Raw genomic sequence first — 16,339 nt, forward strand, 5'->3', positions numbered from 1 at the left:
CTGGAGAACCAGGTTCAACACGTGAGCCATACAAGGCACGTGTGTGACATTGCCCCGGCGAAGGGCCGCACCCAGGTTTGCAGCATTGTCGCACACGGCCTTCCCTGGTTTCAGGTCCAGTGGAGACAACCATTCATGAAATTGGTTCTCCAGAGCTGACCACAACTCCTCAGCTGTGTGACTCACATTTCCCAGACATTGCAATGTAAAAACCGCCTGATGACGTTGAGCCCTACTGCCAGCATAGTAAGGAGGTGTGCAGGATCCCTTCTGCGCAGTTAGAAAGCTTGTGGCATGACCAGACAGGCTTTGGGTGCAGGTGGAAGACCGAGAGGAGGTTGAGGAGGCAGAAGCAGTGGAGGAAAAATTACATAAAGAGGATTGACGCACAACTCGTGGGGACGGCAAGACTTGGACAGCAGCCCCTTGTCCTGCACCATAGTTACCCAGTGCCCAGTCAGCGACATGTAACGCCCCTGTCCATGCCTACTCGTCCAAGTGTCTGTGGTGAAATGCACCCTGTCACACACAGAGTTTCTCAAAGAAGCGGTGATGTTGTGTGCGACATGCTGGTGGAGCGCAGGCACACCTTTCTTTGAGAAGTAGTGCCGACTGGGCATCTGGTACTGGGGCACTGCGACGGACATAAGGTCTCGAAAATCCTCTGTGTCCACCAGGCGGAAAGGCAGCATTTCTGTAGCCAAGAGCTTGCAGATGGTGAAATTCAACCTCTTAGCTTTCTCATGGCTAGGAGGAAATGGTCTTTTACTTGTCCACATCTGAGGGACCGAGGGCTGGCTATTGTGCTTAGACGGGGTTGATAAGGGTGTCCCCGGCAAACTGCCGGTCTGTGAGGAAGATGCAGGCGGACATGTTAGGTTGCCTTGATCCAAAGGTGGTGCTATCGATGTCGGACAGCGCTCAAGATCAGCTGGTGTTACCACCTCCAAAGAAAATGATGACCTGCCAATCACGCTGGCTGTTGCGGGTAAAGAGGTGGCAGGTCTGCGCCCCAAAACAGGTGTGACTGCTGTCCCCCCAGTCACAGAGGATGAAGAGGCCGCGGATGCACAAGATATGGCAGACGGTGGTTGGCCCGGCCGGCTAGACCGCATTGTAGCACACTGAGCTTCCCACTGCAACTTATGCTTCATGTCCATGTGCCGGTTCATGCATGAAGTACTCAAACTATGTATTTTTTGGCCTCTACTTAGCTTTTGCTGACAAATGTTACAGATAACACGAGTTGGGTCATCTTTATCGATCTGAAAAAATGCCCAGGCTATGCAAGGCTTAGCACCCATGCGACCTGAAGAGCCACCACGACTTGTGGTGAGAGGCAGAGTTGTGTTTGAGGATGCAGTTGTTGACGTGCTTCCAGTACTACGTCTCTGTCCAGGAAGGCGCAACCTGACCTCGTCGTCACTAGCATCTTCCTCCACCTCCTCTGCTGACCTCATCTCTTGGCTGACTGTGGGTTGACAGTAAGTGGGATCTCCGACCTCATCATCATCACCCTGTGCGTTATCACACCCGTCGTCCTCAGAGCCAACCTGTTCCTGCCCTGACAAAAAACTAAAGTTGTCGCTCCAATCAGGTATTTGAGTCTTATCATCGTCTTCCTCATTGTCTCCACCAACAGGAGTTACAGTTTGGGAATGAGGGTCTACATTATGGTCAGAACCTTCTGCGTCTGGTCCTGGATCCGACTCATAAAGATTCTGGGCATCAGTGCAGATCATTTCCTCGTCTGGATTCACAGAAGCGCTGGAGTCGACCTCTGATTCCCAGGCTATAGTATGAGTAAACAGCTCTGCAGACTCAACCATCTGTTCTACCTCATACTCAGACGGGCAGCTGGAGATTTGGGAGCTGTGAGGAAGCAAATGCGATTTGGGTGACACCTTTGAGGACTGGAGTATTTGTGATGTTGAAGTTGATGTGGAGGAGAGCCCACTTAAAGGAGCACTTGATATCCGTTGAAGCACCTGCTGTTTTTGTGCCTCATCTGGAATTTGTAGCGATTGGCGTGGCCGTAAGAAAGGGATCTTATCACATTGTCCGCTAAAAGAAGTAGACATTTTAGTTTGGCTGGAAGATGGTCTTTCTTCTGCACCTACCCCACGGACACAACCTTTTTTCCCCTTCCCAACATGCCTATTCCCCTTTCCACCAGCAGCAGGCCTTTTTCCACTCATTTTGGTGGTTAACTAATTCACAACTCTGGAGTTGTTTGCACAAAAAAACAATGGATGGTAACCGAGCAGAGCTGAGTGGCCAAACTGTGGTATTAGGCCAAAACTATTGGCTGGGTTAGATGCAGAAAAAAATTATTTTTAATTTGCAACCTGATGGAGGTCAGTATAGATGGACTAATAGACCAAGTCCCACACACCGCTAGAAGCCCAAATATTTTTTCAGAGCTAGATGCAGAAAATTTTTTTATTCAATTTGCAACCTGATGGAGGTCAGTATAGATGGACTAATAGACCAAGTCCCACACACCGCTAGAAGCCCAAATATTTTTTCAGAGCTAGATGCAGAAAATTTTTGTATTCAATTTGCAACCTGATGGAGGTCAGTATAGATGGACTAATAGACCAAGTCCCACACACTGCTAGAAGCCCAAATATTTTTTCAGAGCTAGATGCAGAAAAAAATTATTTTTAATTTGCAACCTGATGGAGGTCAGTATAGATGGACTAATAGACCAAGTCCCACACACCGCTAGAAGCCCAAATATTTTTTCAGAGCTAGATGCAGAAAATTTTTTTATTCAATTTGCAACCTGATGGAGGTCAGTATAGATGGACTAATAGACCAAGTCCCACACACTGCTAGAAGCCCAAATATTTTTTCAGAGCTAGATGCAGAAAAAAATTATTTTTAATTTGCAACCTGATGGAGGTCAGTATAGATGGACTAATAGACCAAGTCCCACACACTGCTAGAAGCCCAAATATTTTTTCAGAGCTAGATGCAGAAAAAAATTATTTTTAATTTGCAACCTGATGGAGGTCAGTATAGATGGACTAATAGACCAAGTCCCACACACTGCTAGAAGCCCAAATATTTTTTCAGAGCTAGATGCAGAAAAAAATTATTTTTAATTTGCAACCTGATGGAGGTCAGTATAGATGGACTAATAGACCAAGTCCCACACACTGCTAGAAGCCCAAATATTTTTTCAGAGCTAGATGCAGAAAAAATTATTTTTAATTTGCAACCTGATGGAGGTCAGTATAGATGGACTAATAGACCAAGTCCCACACACCGCTAGAAGCCCAAATATTTTTTCAGAGCTAGATGCAGAAAATTTTTTTATTCAATTTGCAACCTGATGGAGGTCAGTATAGATGGACTAATAGACCAAGTCCCACACACTGCTAGAAGCCCAAATATTTTTTCAGAGCTAGATGCAGAAAAAAATTATTTTTAATTTGCAACCTGATGGAGGTCAGTATAGATGGACTAATAGACCAAGTCCCACACACCGCTAGAAGCCCAAATATTTTTTCAGAGCTAGATGCAGAAAAAAATTATATTCAATTTGCAACCTGCTGGACGTCAGTATAGAAGGACTAATAGAACAAGTCCCACACACTGCTAGAAGCCCAAATATTTTTTCAGAGCTAAATGAAGAAAAAAATTATTTTTAATTTGCAACCTGATGGAGGTCAGTATAGATGGACTAATAGACCAAGTCCCACACACTGCTAGAAGCCCAAATATTTTTTCAGAGCTAGATGCAGAAAAAAATTATTTTTAATTTGCAACCTGATGGAGGTCAGTATAGATGGACTAATAGAACAAGTCCCACACGCTGCTAGAAGCCCAAATATTTTTTCAGAGATAAATGAAGAAAAAAAATATTTTTAATTTGCAACCTGATGGAGGTCAGTATAGATGGACTAATAGACCAAGTCCCACACACTGCTAGAAGCCCAAATATTTTTTCAGAGCTAGATGCAGAAAAAAATTATTTTTAATTTGCAACCTGATAGAGGTCAGTATAGATGGACTAATAGACCAAGTCCCACACACTGCTAGAAGCCCAAATATTTTTTCAGAGCTAGATGCAGAAAAAAATTATTTTTAATTTGCAACCTGATGGAGGTCAGTATAGATGGACTAATAGACCAAGTCCCACACACCGCTAGAAGCCCAAATATTTTTTCAGAGCTAGATGCAGAAAAAAATTATATTCAGTTTGCAACCTGATGGAGGTCAGTATAGATGGACTAATAGAATGATGCTATGCCCAAAAGATTTTACTTCACTAGGTGCAGTAAAAAAATTGGTATTCTATACACAGGTGGTATATCTTGCAACACAGATAGGCTACTCCACTGACTAACACACTCTGCAATAGGCCAAAAAGGATTAGCTTTGCTAGATTCAGCCAAATGCTGTGAAAAAAACTTGCACAGCACTGGCACAGACCTGCCTGGCAAAAACTGATAGGAACTGATGTAACCTAGTCCTGAAAAGGACTCCAATTACAATTAGTCTTTACTCCCACAATCTATCTATTTAAGAGCACAGACCTGCCTGATAAAAGTCGTAGGAAATGCTGTAACCTAGTCCTTAAAAGGACTGCAATCACAACTATTCCCTACTCCCAAGCTATCTGTATATTTGTGCGAAAATTGGCTTGAAATTAACAAGGTATAGCGCACACAGCAACAGCGGTGCCGTCTAACACGCAGCTGCAGCAGTGAGAAAATGGTGGCGACGGGGAAAATGGCTTGGTCTTATAGGGCAAGGACATGTGACATACACTGCCAATCACACATGCCCTTGCTTGTGTGAAAAAAAGCACTTCGCTCCGTGTGTGCGCTGCTGATAGGCTGACAGATTGCACCTCCCCACTGCAAATGCGGGAAAGAGAAAAAAAAATGGAGCTCTTCATTGTTCCTGCAGAGATCCATCCCCTGCCCCTCCCCGCGCCCCGCTGTACACTCAAACTGCGTATTAACATTAATTTTCATCATTACTGAGAAAAAATCCAGTTATGATTTTGGTGCACGAACAGTTATCGAACATAACCTCGAACAGCCGAATTTTTCTCAAATTGTTCGTGTTCGCCGACCGGCTCGAACACCGCCCAAAACAGCTCAAATTTGAGATTGGCGAACAGTTCGAGTAGAACAACGCTCATCTCTACTGGTAACGCCCTCTTTTATTTAAAATAAGCTCTGGAGTCCGATTCTCAGGGAGATCTGTGTCCCACTCAATGTTCTTAACATCTTATTTACATACAGTTATATGAAAAAGTTTGGGCACCCCTATTAATCTTAAGCTTAATGTTTTATAAAAATTGGTGTTTTTGCAACAGCTATTTCAGTTTCATATATATGTAATAACTGTTGGACACAGTAATGTTTCTGCCTTGAAATTAGGTTTATTGTACTAACAGAAAATGTGCAATCTGCATTCAAACAAAATTTGACAGGTGCATAAGTATGGGCACCCTTATCATTTTCTTGTTTTAAATACTCCTACCTACTTTTTACTAACTTACTAAAGCACTTTTTTTGGTTTTGTAACCTCATTGAGCTTTGAACTTCATAACCAGGTGTATGCAATCATGAGAAAAGCTACTTAAAGTGGCCACTTGCAAGTTGTTCTCCTGTTTGAATCTCATCTGAAGAGTGGCATCATGGGCTCCTCAAAACAACTGTCAAATGATCTGAAAGCAAAGATTATTCAACATAGTTGTTCAGGGGAAGGATACAAAAAGCTGTCTCAGAGATTTAACCTGTCAGTTTCCACTGTGAGGAACATAGTAAGGAAATGGAAGAACACAGGGGCAGTTCTTGTTAAGGCCAGAAGTGGCAGGCCAAGAAAAACATCAGAAAGGCAGAGAAGAAGAATGGTGAGATCAGTCAAGGACAATCCTCAGACCACCTCCAGAAAGCTGCAGCATCAACTTGCTGCAGATGGTGTCACTGTGCATCGGTCAACTATACAACGCACTTTGCACAAGGAGAAGCTGTATGGGAGAGTGATGCGAAAGAAGCCGTTTCTGCAAGCACGCCACAAACAGAGTCGGCTGAGGTATGCAAAAGCACATTTGGAGAAGCCAATTTCTTTTTGGAAGAAGGTCCTGTGGACTGATGAAACCAAGATTGAGTTGTTTGGTCATACAAAAAGGCGTTATGCATGGCGGCAAAAAAACACAGCATTCCAAGAAAAACACTTGCTACCCACAGTAAAATTTGGTGGAGGTTCCATCATGCTTTGGGGCTGTGTGGCCAATGCCGGCACCGGGAATCTTGTTAAAGTTGAGGGACGCATGGATTCCACTCAGTATCAGCAGATTCTTGACAATAATGTTCAAGAATCAGTGATTAAGTTGAAGTTACGCAGGGGATGGATCTTTCAGCAAGACAATGATCCAAAACACCGTTCCAAATCTACTCAGGCATTCATGCAGATGAACAATTACAATGTTCTGGAATGGCCATCCCAGTCCCCAGACCTAAATATCATTGAACATCTGTGGGATCATTTGAAGAGGGCTGTCCATGCTCGGCGACCATCAAACTTAACTGAACTGGAATTGTTTTGTAAAGAGGAATGGTCAAAAATACCTTCATCCAGGATCCAGGAACTCATTAAAAGCTTCTGGAAGCGACTAGAGGCTGTTATTTTTGCAAAAGGAGGATCTACTAAATATTAATGTCACTTTTCTGGTGAGGTGCCCATACTTATGCACCTGTCAAATTTTGTTTGAATGCAGATTGCACATTTTCTGTTAGTACAATAAAACTCATTTCAAGGCAGAAACATTACTGTGTCCAACAGTTATTACATATATCAAACTGAAATAGCTGTTGCAAAAACACTAATTTTTATAAAACAATAAGCTTAAGATTAATAGGGGTGCCCAAACTTTTTCATATAACTGTATAAGAAAAAATGGATATTTCTGAAATAAGACATCGAATCGCAGATATCAAAGTATCATATTATTCAGCTTCTGATTACTTACATGCCCATATTGATGGATTAGGGGAGGGTTGATCATCCTGACAGATTCCCTGTAAATCCATATGCAAACTGCAAGTGCACTGGGGGCCATGTAGATGCACGTGTCATGTTTGCAATGCGCTTCCTGTTTAATTTGCATATGACTTCAAATGCTAGATTTCTCAGCACTGGAATATCGGATTTGTACAAAAAAGTATTATATTTATTACTGGACAAGAGCCTATAAAGTAATATTGATTGATCATGGTTCCATTTTCAATTTTTCTGTAAACCCCTTTAAGAAGGTTTATCAATGGTCAATAATCACTTGCTGTGAAGAGACCCAAGAGCGTTGCACATTTGGTACTATTTACTAAAAGGTAAGGGAAAGGCAAATTTCCCATTTCCCTCATATTTGTAAGCCAAAACCATGTGAGGAACAATCATAGAAAAGTAAAATACAAACAAATAAAGGGAACACTTAAACACCACAATGTAACTCTAAGTCAATAACACTTCTGTGAAATCTACCCATCCAGTTATGAAGCAACACTGATTGTGAATCAATTTCTCCTGCTGTTGTGCAAATGGAACAGACAACAGATAGAAATGATCGGCAAATAGCAGGGCGCCCCCTATAAAGTAGTGGTTCTGCAGGTGGTGACCACAGACCATTTCTCTGTTCTCATCCATTTTGGCTGTTGTTTTGGTTGCTTCTGCATTTTGCCATTGCTCTCACCCCTAGAGGTACAGTAGCAGGAGGCGGTCTACAGTACAACCCATAGAAGTTGCTTAGGTAGTGCAGTTCATCTAGGATGGCACATCAGTGCGAGCTGTGGCAAGAAGGGTAGCTGTGTCTGTCAGTACAGTGTCCAGAGCATGGAGCAGATACTAGGAGACAGGCCAGTACACCAGGAGACGTGGAGGGGGCCGTAGGGGGGCTACAACCCAGCATCAGGACTGCTACATCCTCCTTTGTGCAAGGAGGAACAGGAGGAGCAGTGCCAGGGCACTGCAAAATGACAAAGTCTGGAGATGCCATGGAGAATGTACTGCTGCCTGCAACATCCTCCAGCATGACCGGTTTGTCAGTGGGTCAGTATTAGTGTGAGGAGGCATTTCTTTGGAGGGCTGCACAGCCCTCCATGTGCTAGCCAGAGGTACCCTGACTGACGGGATGAGATCCTCAGACCCATTGTGAGACCATATGCAGGTTCAGTGGGCCCTGGGTTCCTTCTGATGCATGACACTGCTAGGCCTCATGTATCTGAAGTGTGTAAGAAGTTCCTGCATGATGAAGGCATTGATGCTTTGGACTGGCCCGCCCGTTCCCCAGATCCGCTGAATCCAATCGAGAACATCTGGTACATCATGTCTCGTTCCATCCACCAATGCAACGTTACACAACAGACTGTCCAGTAGTTGTTGACTGATGCTTTAATCCAGATCTGGGAGGAAATCCCTCAGGAGAACATCCGCCGCCTCATCAGTAGCATGCCCAAGTTGTAGGGAGGTCATACAGGCACGTGGAGGCCACACACAATACTGAGCATCATTTCCTTGTCTTGAGGCATTTCTACTGTACAGTGTCCATTTTAGGACATGATCAGATATCAAAATCAAACATCAGAATGATATCAGTTTGAGGCTAAATACCCTGTCTGATAAGTGATTCTGACAAGTGATCCTGACAAGTGATTCTGACACAGAATTTTGGGTTTAAGTCCCATCAGTGAACAGTGACTTTTTTATTATTATTATTATTATTATTATTACAGTTGTAAAAGTCACTTGTCAAAGTCACTTGTCAGGATGACTTGTCAGACAGGGTATTTAGCCTCAAACTGACATCATTCTGATGTTTGATTTTGATATCTGATCATGTCCTAAAATGGACACTGTACTACTGAAGTTGGATCACCCTGTAATTTGAGTTTCCACTTTGATTTTGAGTACTATTCCAAATTTATGTTTTATTGTTCTCAACGCATTCCTCTATGTAATGAATAAAGATTTGCAACTGGATATTTCACTCAGTGATATCTATGATGTGGTATTTTAGCGTTTGCTTTATTTTTTTGAGAAGTGTATGTATATACTGTCTATACATATGTATATTGTGCTAACCTTTTCTGCTTTTCTTACAACTGTAACAGTTTGCATATGGGCATATATTATATTTCAAGATTACTTTTTTTGCTCTCATGGGAGTATTCTGAGGTTACAGCAATAGTCAGCCTAAAATGCTAAGACGCAGCTACCTTCGCAAAGCATAGCTTTATCTGGAGAACACAGTTCCACTTGAAAAATCAATATGACCTTTTGAAATCTTTATTGAAAACAACCTAAAAGACAAATATTTAGCATCAAAAGTAATTGTTTAGTAGAGATACAGTGGAGCGGCGGACTATTTGTACAGAATAAAATGGTTTACTGCAGTTATATAGAAATTTCCAAGGGACAGAACCTGGGAAGTGAACTGCAGACAAGAAATTTAAAGTTGCAAACAACTAATTTGACAGTTCTGCTTCCAGAAGAAATCTCCAGGCAAATTATATGCTATGCAGTTATGTATTTGATAACATTAAGTTGTGATCAGCAAACATATGGAAGATTAAAGCAGAACTGTCACCAGATCTCACAATATAAACTGCATTTAGCACAATACATTCCCTGAAAAGCAATGGAGGAAAAAAGAATACAGGTATATCGCCATCATATTTTGTGTAAATGAAGATGCGATAATGGCTGATGCATTTCTATGGGAAACGTATTAAGGATCTTTACTATTACAGATCCTTAAAATTGAGATGTGCATGAAGCCTACATCTTTTTATTATACACATTTGCTTGTATTTTAGAAGGATGTGGGGAATATTTTAAAATTATTATGAAATATTAGGACACATACAGTACAGACCAAAAGTTTGGACACACCTTCTCATTTAAAGATTTTTCTGTATTTTCATGACTATGAAAATTGTACATTTACACTAAAGTCATCAAAACTATGAATTAACACATGTGGAATTATATACTTAACAAAAAAGTGTGAAACAACTGAAAATATGTCTTATATTCTAGGTTCTTCAAAGTAGTCACCTTTTGCTTTGATGACTGCTTTGCACACTCTTGGCATTCTCTTGATGAGCTTCAAGAGGTAGTCACCGGAAATGGTCTTCCAACAATCTTGAAGGAGTTCCCAGAGATGCTTAGCACTTGTTGGCCCTTTTGCCTTCACTTTGCGGTCCAGCTCACCAAAAACCATCTCGATTGGGTTCAGGTCTGGTGACTGTGGAGACCAGGTCATCTGGCATAGCACCCCATCACTCTCCTCCTTGGTCAAATAGCCCTTACACAGCCTGGAGGTGTGTTTGGGGTCATTGTCCTGTTGAAAAATAAATGATGGTCCAACTAAACGCAAACCGGATGGAATAGCATGCCGCTGCAAGATGCTGTGGTAGCCATGCTGGTTCAGTATGCCTTTAATTTTGAATAAATCCCCAACAGTGTCACCAGCAAAGCACCATCACACCTCCTCCTCCATGCTTCACGGTGGGAACCAGGCATGTAGAGTCCATCCGTTCACCTTTTCTGCATCACACAAAGACACAGTGGTTGGAACCAAAGATCTCAAATTTGGACTCATCAGACCAAAGCACAGATTTCCACTAGTCTAATGTCCATTCCTTGTGTTCTTTAGCCCAAACAAGTCTCTTCTGCTTGTTGCCTGTCCTTAGCAGTGGTTTCCTAGCAGCTATTTTACCATGAAGGCCTGCTGCACAAAGTCTCCTCTTAACAGTTGTTGAAGAGATGTGTCTGCTGCTAGAACTCTTTGTAGCATTGACCTGGTCTCTAATCTGAGCTGCTGTTAACCTGCGATTTCTGAGGCTGGTGACTTGGATAAACTTATCGTCAGAAGCAGAAGTGACTCTTGGTCTTCCTTTCCTGGGGCGGTCCTCATGTGAGCCAGTTTCTTTGTAGCGCTTGATGGTTTTTGCAACTGCATTTGGGGACACTTTCAAAGTTTGCCCAATTTTTCAGACTGACTGACCTTCATTTCTTAAAGTAATGATGGCCACTCGTTTTTCTTTACTTAGCTGCTTTATTCTTGCCATAATACAAATTCTAACAGTCTATTCAGTAGGACTATCAGCTGTGTATCCACCTGACTTCTGCACAACACAACTGATGGTCCCAACCCCATTTATAAGGCAAGAAATCCCACTTATTAAACCTGACAGGGCACACCTGTGAAGTGAAAACCATTTCCGGTGACTACCTCTTGAAGCTCATCAAGAGAATGCCAAGAGTGTGCAAAGCAGTCATCAAAGCAAAAGGTGGCTACTTTGAAGAACCTAGAATATAAGACATATTTTCAGTTGTTTCACACTTTTTTGTTAAGTATATAATTCCACATGTGGTAATTCATAGTTTTGATGCCTTCAGTGTGAATGTACAATTTTCAAAGTCATGAAAATACAGAAAAATCTTTAAATGAGAAGGTGTGTCCAAACTTTTGGTCTGTACTGTACATTACATATATTGTTATGATATTATATAATGTTATGATATTATATCACATTCAGCATTCATTAATACTATTAGTGTTAACCAGCACCATACAGTATGGATATAAAATAAATTATATATAAAAAATATTTAAACATTAACTGTTATTTTATTTTTTTCCTTAAATTAATAGTACATGTGAAAATAAGAAAATTTATAAAATATCTTATTAAATATATCAACATGTTTCTCTTTCTGGATTGATCATTGATTCTCAAAATGTTCAATTCATGGGTAAAATCTGTATTCAGTGAATATGGATTTTCCCAATACTGAGAGAGGAAATAACAGTTGGTGCTTATAAATTTTTATGGAGAATTGCAACTTCTATTTCATGAGAACTTGCAGTAGAATGTGTGTGACTGCCTCTAGCTCCTCGCCATCCATAGAATTTTAAAAGCACCAACTGCCATCTCCTATCTCAGTAATTGGAAACTCTGACTTCACTGAATACATATTTTATCCACAAATTAAGAATAAAAAATTACTCAAGGAGATGAAAGAAGGAAATTTCTACTGCACTTTTATTAATCTACGCGTTTCAGAGTCGAACAAACTCCTTCATCAGGAATAAACCGCAACCGTATATTGCCCGGGTGATGCTCTATTGTGCACTTTTTGTCACTTTTCAGTTATATTACAAAGCTTCTTATTTTCATGTGTACCACTGATTAATGAAAAAAGAATTAAAACGGAAGTTACACTTTAAGATTACCTTATTAAAGGGGTATTCCCATCTCCAAGATCCTATCCCAATATGTAGTAGGTGATATAATAATTATATTAGCAAATACCTTCAATTAGAAAAGTAGTATAATTTTTCTGATTCGCTATGTCTCTTTCCTCATGTGCAGGCATTGCAGGACCTTAGGTATCCACGGTTACCACCACTAGCAACTAGCTAACTAACTGTCACTATATCAGTGGTCGTAACCATGGATACCTAAGGTCCTGCAGTGCCTGCACATGAGGAAAAAGACATAGGGAATCAGAAAAAAATATACATTTCTAATTGTAGGTATTTGCTATATTATTATTATTACACCCACTGCATATTGGGATAGGATCTTGGAGATGGGAATACCCCTTTAAGCTTTGAATACGCTTATAAAATGATCTGGTAGGGATCTATGCAGATCACAGGATTTGTCAATTAACTGTATTTTTTTATTTTAAGATATAACAATTTACAAATTAGACAATAATTTGAAAATCTACAAATAAATGTGAAGTAATTTTTAAAGTTGCCAGGGTTACTGAAGTGATCCTTCGGGGACGATGGAGTGTCTTGAAGGAACTGTACATGGTAATTCCATTAAGATCTCAGTGAAATCTAACAAGAGAATGTTTTCTTTTTTTTTTGCAGGATTTCCTCATTGAAAGTCTGCAAGAATGCTTTACCTCAAAGGATTATCCTGAGATCAAGGTGGCAGTACCCTGTATATTCCCAGGCTAGGAGAAATCTTTACTTCACTGTTTCAAACCTAGACAGTCACGTGTTCATTTTCTACAGCTGTGATGACCTTATTTCACTGCTGTGTGAAAGTAGCATAGCCTATTGCACCTTTCTCAAGAGCAATGGCTATATACATCATACCAAAATACACTGCAAATTCTGAACAATGCAAGAGAAGCAAGTAACGCCTCTACTGCGCCTCCACTGTAACTCGGATAACATGCAAAAATAGTACGGTAATAGGTCAGCCTAGAAAATATATTCTCTCTATATATAGTCATTTTAGAAATTCAAGCTAAATAGCATTTTATACACGCAAGCAATAAAACCTTTGCATTAGTAGAAATATATTTAAAATGGCATAAAATGCAATTTTCAAATTTGTCTTTGCCATGCTCATAGATCAGTGTAAGATAGAGGCTGAGCTTGATCAATCTTGTGTTAGACGTATTGTACGCCATGTTTTAAGACTTTTCATATAGATATGATTGATTGAGTTGGGAGAAGTTGTCTAATCACTGCCATAGATGAAGCATTGCATGCTATGATTAGAAACACTGTTTTTGGCAGATGAGTATATTGGTTCTATAAGGCAGCGCAAGGAGTATTTATAAGTCTGCATGGTTTGCTGGAGTAAAATCTACCCACTGTTCAAAAAATCTGTAAAAACGCCCAAAATCACAACATTTTGGGACAACTACTGTGCATATTGCGCATAACTTTACAACAATGTTGCACCAGTTTTCTGATGTGAACTGATCCATCAGGCCCTCTGTGTTCTAAAATGTGCATGATGCCCTAAAGAGGACCTGTCACACTTCCAAATAATTAGTTTATCACCCTGCCCAAATCCCTGTGCTGCCCTGAATCTGACTATGCTTTCCATTTTTAATTTTGTTCCTCCATTGCAGAGATATGCCCTTTGTTTCCCTCTTTGTTTTGGCTCCAAATATGCTTGTGGTACAAGAAGGCGTTTCAGAAAGTTTTTTCTTAGGGCGTGTAGTCATCCTTATTTATGATGCAAATTAATGAAACAAATCCCAGGAACATTTCAAATATACATGTGTCAAGTCATAATAGACTTTAAGTGCATCTAAAGAGTTAGAAGCCACCCCTCAAAGAACTTAAATTAAAGAGAAAACAGGGGTGTTTGAGGCTTTAAAACCATCAATATTATTTATGATACTCACATTACAAATCCCCCTCAGGGGTATAAAAAGAGAACAAAAGACAAGTGGTAACAAACACTGAAGGGTTAGGACCCATGCAAGTGGGTATTTCAGGTAAAGGTGAGTCGGAGGAAAAATAGAGGTAATATATTTGTATCTGCCGATCAGACCATTAGACCTCCTCCACAAGTACTCCCCACTGTTTTAAATATAAACAAGGCTAAGAACAATTCTTACCCATATTGCAAGGGCCAACCCTCTGTACACATGCAAGTGCAGAGATCCCCAACGCGCGTTTCGCGTGTTATTTCCTTGCTTTCTCAAGGGGAAGTCAACTCGGCAGCATCTGAAACTGGTTGAACAGCTCGATCTTGTGAAATCTCCTTGTTATCAGTGTGACTTGCTTGTGCACTCAGATTAGCCTTCTTACAGCATGGTCTCGCAAGAACAAGGAGATCTTGCAAGATCAACCAGTTTCAGATGCTGCTGAGCAGCAATTCGCCAGTGTCATAGAGGAAGAGGACCACATGCCACTAGAGAAAGCTTTCTGAAATGCCCTCTTGGACCACAATCATACTTGGTGCCAAAATAAAAAAAAAGGGCATATCTCCGCAATAAAAGGATAAAATAAAAAAAATATTAATAAATACAGAATGCACTGGCCGATTCAGGGCAGCTGAGGGATTCTGGCAAGGTAATAAACTGATTTTTTTTACACCACAGGAGCAGTTTACACCAAAAATTTAGTGTAACAATGTTACAAACGTTTGGGCATGTACAATAGTTGTGCAAAAATACTGTGAATTTTGCCATTTTTATGGCAGCTTTGACAATTTTTTAAACATAACTTCCGATTTACATTTTCTTGGAAGGCATTGTAATTAAGGAGGGCCCAACACTACTGCCCAAGTTCTACCAGTTACAGTAGATACCTCTCCAGCAGCTACAAAATAACATTTGCGGGCTCATCAACCATATATGCATTCCTTTGCATAGTTTCTCCCATGACGTAAATCCCCAAATTAATGCTCGTATTTTAAAGGGCTCAAACAAAATTTCATGGACCACAAATATTGATTTCCATATCTGCAGTAAATTGAGCTGCTTCGCAGTGGAAACCATAGAATGGGACAGTCTATTTGTAGCATGCAAGCCTCCATAGCAGTGAATGCCACTTCTTTGATCAAATCATTCAGTGACAGTTATAAATAAATCTCAATCATCAGTAATGGAAGGTGTACAGTAATGACCCATGCTGCAATTAACAGCAAGTTATTTGCACTGACAGAATTCTGTGTATGAAGTATGCATCACAGCCAGTTCTCATCACATCCTACATTGCCTTTATACTTGATCCCTTGTCATTTACATTCATTGTATTGTTCGGACACTTTACACTTGATCCATGTCTCCATTATGCAGTATTTAGGTGTGTAAAATATTTTGTATTTTTTTAGAATTGCAATTAGTATTTTAAAGAATATTGACACCATTGTAGACTTTTATTTTACTGAAATGTATAGATTTTGTGCTGAATACCTTTTTTGCAATTGGGTTTCATTAAAATTTTTGTATCGTTTGATGGGCAAATTCGAGTGGCAGTGTATTCTACTTGAATTATCAAAAAATCTATTTTCTCCAGAATGTTGATTTTTTTTGTTTGTTTGCAATTTGCTTCAGTAAGATGGGCTGCCATTTTGCTGACCCATACAGGGAAGGCAAAAAAAGTTTAAACCGCCCCCCCCAAAACTTACTCTTGCCTCTTAACAACCTTCATTGCTCACTGTCCCCGTACTTTCATCACCGCCTCTTATTCCAGTCAACATGCAGTGAACCTCATGGCCTCCGGCCGCGATCAGACCTGGGACGACTCTGCACATGCTTGTCATAAGGTCATGACAACATTGTGATGCCAGGACATTTGCCGCGACTTTATGATGTGTTCTCTCAGCCAGGACTTTCTAGTTGCGACTAGGCCTGGGATGTCCCTGTGCATATGCAGCAACATCTGTCCGAAAGCTTGAAGATGCCCAGGGTTTCAGCACACAGCGGCAGTAAGGGCTTGCTCACACGAGCATATGACTCAGATGAGTGCATTCTGATGTTTTATTAGATAGCACTCAGACCAATGTTATAGTATGGGACAGTGCAGATCTGTATTTTTGGT

General features: G+C 40.6%; 1 protein-coding gene across 8 annotated transcripts in view; it reads left to right on the forward strand.

Moving 5' to 3' along the window:
* Positions 1-16,339, forward strand: part of DLGAP2 (DLG associated protein 2) — a 1,383,198-nt gene that overhangs the window by 1,216,381 nt on the left and 150,478 nt on the right. For 7 of the 8 annotated variants that reach the window (XM_073675364.1, XM_073675365.1, XM_073675370.1 and 4 more), the window contains one exon: positions 12,914-12,973. The exons of the other annotated variant lie outside the window; for it this stretch is intronic. In XM_073675364.1, coding sequence (XP_073531465.1) covers positions 12,914-12,973 — 60 coding nt within the window. The remainder of the gene's footprint in view (positions 1-12,913; positions 12,974-16,339) is intronic. 8 annotated transcript variants of the gene reach the window in all.

The sequence above is a fragment of the Phyllobates terribilis genome, unplaced genomic scaffold, assembly GCF_046119375.1.
Source record: "Phyllobates terribilis strain yellow unplaced genomic scaffold, ASM4611937v1 Scaffold_3__8_contigs__length_932513732, whole genome shotgun sequence".
Taxonomy (NCBI): Eukaryota; Metazoa; Chordata; class Amphibia; order Anura; family Dendrobatidae; genus Phyllobates; species Phyllobates terribilis.